We start from the raw sequence: 3,071 nt of genomic DNA on the forward strand, positions 1-3,071 counted from the left end.
TAGGGGGAAAAAAATTCCAAATCACAAGAAACTATTACCATCAAGCCAGTGTATCAAAAACAATCTTACTGGGTGTGAGCATCTAAGTGTGTTCCTTTGCAAAACTTATCCAAATAATTTTTTTAGTGTTAAAATAACCAATGAGTCAACAACAGCACAATCATCACAATGTAATTGTTCATCATCCTCATTCTTACCATTGCTCGGTTTTGGCGCCTGGATTCTAAGAAAAACACTCTTACTCTTAACCTGTTTCTTTGAAATGCCATTATATTCATGAACCCTATCTGCTCTATCGTAATCGTACCTATCCAGTTCCAAAGTCGTTGTCTCGAGAGAAGAGTCTCGCGCCTCTTCCGAGCAAAGTTTCGATTAGATACCGGAATTCGGAGGAACAACCACACGGCAACGGCGGTTTGCTCTGCCAAAGCACTCCTTACTGAACCTGGAAGCACTGCGGCGAGGGTTAGAATTTGAAGGAGACTGCGATAGCATTGAACTACGGTGACGCGAATCATGTTCGAAAAGAACAGGAACCTGAGGAACAAAGAGTGGATTGGCGGGTAAAAAAACGGGAGGGTTGAAATTGAATGCGGTAGGGTTCACAAGAACGTGGTTGGAAACTTGACGGAGATGGTGGTGGTTATACGGCGGAGAAAGAGGAATGTACGTATTTGGGTGACGGGAATGATGAAAGTAGGGATCCATGGCGGCAGAGAGAGGAGACAGAAGGACAAACGGAGATGGAGGAAGGAGATACAGAAGATTAGGGTTCATTGTGTGGGAGCTTGATTTGGGGAAGAATTTGGGCGACGGTAGTGATGAAAGTATGGATCCATGGCGGCGGAGAGAGGAGATAGAAGGACAAACGGAGATGGGGAAGGAGATACAGAGAATTAGGTGTGTGGGAGCTTGATTTGGGAAAAAATTAAAGATTGAATTTTTAGTAAATTACATAATCACCCACTTGAGACTATAATTTAATTACTAATAGTTTAACCATAGTTAACATAGCAACCAATTAAAAGATGACATGTCACAGATGGTAAATTACATGTTATTATAGGAAGGGTAGAGTAAAATTCACCTCTATATATATATATATATATATATATATATATATATATTGTAACAATATTTATTCCATTACAAAGTATTTTATGGTATTTTTGAGCTTGAGATTTTTGTTATGTATATTTTTTATTCATTTTATTCGCCGACGACAATAATAATAACTTTGCAGCGACATTATGTTCTTCCAAAGATATTATAATAGTTAGCTAATCTGATTTTTGCATCAACAAAATTTGGTTGCTAAAATTAAAATTTTTTGCAGCAAAATTTTTTTTTATTATTGAGTATAATTTAACAACAAACTATTTTGATACAAAATCTAAATCGTTAACAACAAATAAAAAATGGACTCCAATTACTACTTTTGGCAACAAATTCTAATAAAACATACAACAATTATATATTTTTTGTTGCGAAAACTTTTCTATTGCAGCAAAAGTAATATTTTACAGCAAACTTTTCTCTTCAAAAAAATATTCTCTCTTGTAGTGGTAATTGGCCGGTTCGGTTTGCTCGTCTAGAACTCAATAAAAAAAGGATTTAACAAGTAACTACAACAATTTTCGGTGGCCATTTCTCGTCTAGAACTCAATAAAAAAAAAAAATAAAAAAAAAAAAAAAAAAAAAACAAGAATTTAACATGTAATTAACTACAATAATTTTGGGTGGCCGTTGCTCATGAAAAGAGGCACAAATGCATTTGCCTGTAAGTTGTAACCTTGTCTCTCAGATCTCAGGTTCGTCTAATAAATTCAGCCAATAATAAAGCTAAATACACCAAATCAATTGGAAAAAAAAAATTAAAAAAAAAGAAACAAATTATATAAAGAAAAACATAGATCATTATATATATTCTCTCCGTTTAAAATATGTCATTTAAAACTTTATTATGTTTACATTTATCGAATTATTCATTTTCCTAAATTTAAATTAACAGATATCTTAATATATAAGAGAAAATAACTCATTTTTGCCCTTACATTTATATTGTTCATTAGAACTTTAGAAGATCCCTACGGCCCTTCCTCTCCAAGCAGCATAACTTGTGCTTCGGGGAAAGACACGCTGCTTGACCTCCAAATCTTCTCCGGAAAAGTCACACGCCTCGTCCTCATCAATCCGTCCAATCGTCATGCTACAACGGCGAAGTACTTTCCTGGTCCCTAAACGCCCAACAACACTGTGTTCATTCATATTGCCATTACCGCTGCGTTCTTGTCTCCTAAGGGAAGCAGCAGCCATGATGAGATCGTGGTCATCACTGGCGCTCGACCGGGCCGATGAAGTAACACTGAAGCTTCTAGGAAGAGGGCAGAGCTGGCCGGTAGGGCACCCCATGGCTGCGTCCACGTAGGCGAAGTGGCTGCTGGCGGAGCAATCGGTCATGCCTTGTACGTACATGTCCCTTGCCTTGATTAGCAACCTGAAGGGTGCCTTCATGAACCTCATGAGTTTTCTCTCTTTTTGGTTTCTCATCATGTGTGATGATGAGTTAGATTTTTCTCAAAATTAAAGTTGTAATATAACTTGGAGCATGTATATCCCATGCTATCTCCATGATATGTAATAATGGTTCGAAAAGGTTAGCTAGCTACCATAATGGGTTTCGTGCATCAATATTTCACTTTATATAAACAACAATAAGGACAGGTGAACCAAAAGTTTTGTTTGAATATTTAAACACAAGAAAATTAAGATGCATTTAATTTTACGTAAAATTAATAGTTAAAAATTATTAATTTTATGTGAAATTAATTGTATTTGAATTTCTACCTTTAAACATTCACATCTTAATAATTTATAAGCAATACTATCTGAATTTATTATTTTTAATTATCAGTCTGCAGTAATATTTTAAAGTATTGACTAAAAATATAGCATTAAACTGTTGGATTAAAGATATTGAACTGTTAACAAAAAAATATTAACCAATATAATTTAAAACAATTTTGCTAGCTAACCAAATATAATACTAGCCAACTATAACGTAGACCGCA

At 34.9% G+C, this 3,071-nt stretch overlaps 1 protein-coding gene across 1 annotated transcript; it reads right to left on the minus strand.

The window, feature by feature from the left end:
• Positions 1–2,076: 2,076 nt before the first annotated feature.
• LOC107617423 (uncharacterized) lies at positions 2,077–2,523 on the minus strand. Its single transcript, XM_016319185.3, has one exon. The coding sequence runs from the start codon at positions 2,521–2,523 to the stop codon at positions 2,077–2,079; it is 447 nt and encodes a 148-aa protein (XP_016174671.2).
• Positions 2,524–3,071: the final 548 nt, after the last annotated feature.

Source organism: Arachis ipaensis, chromosome B1 (genome assembly GCF_059453495.1).
Source record: "Arachis ipaensis isolate K30076 ecotype BB chromosome B1, ASM5945349v1, whole genome shotgun sequence".
NCBI classification, from domain to species: Eukaryota; Viridiplantae; Streptophyta; class Magnoliopsida; order Fabales; family Fabaceae; genus Arachis; species Arachis ipaensis.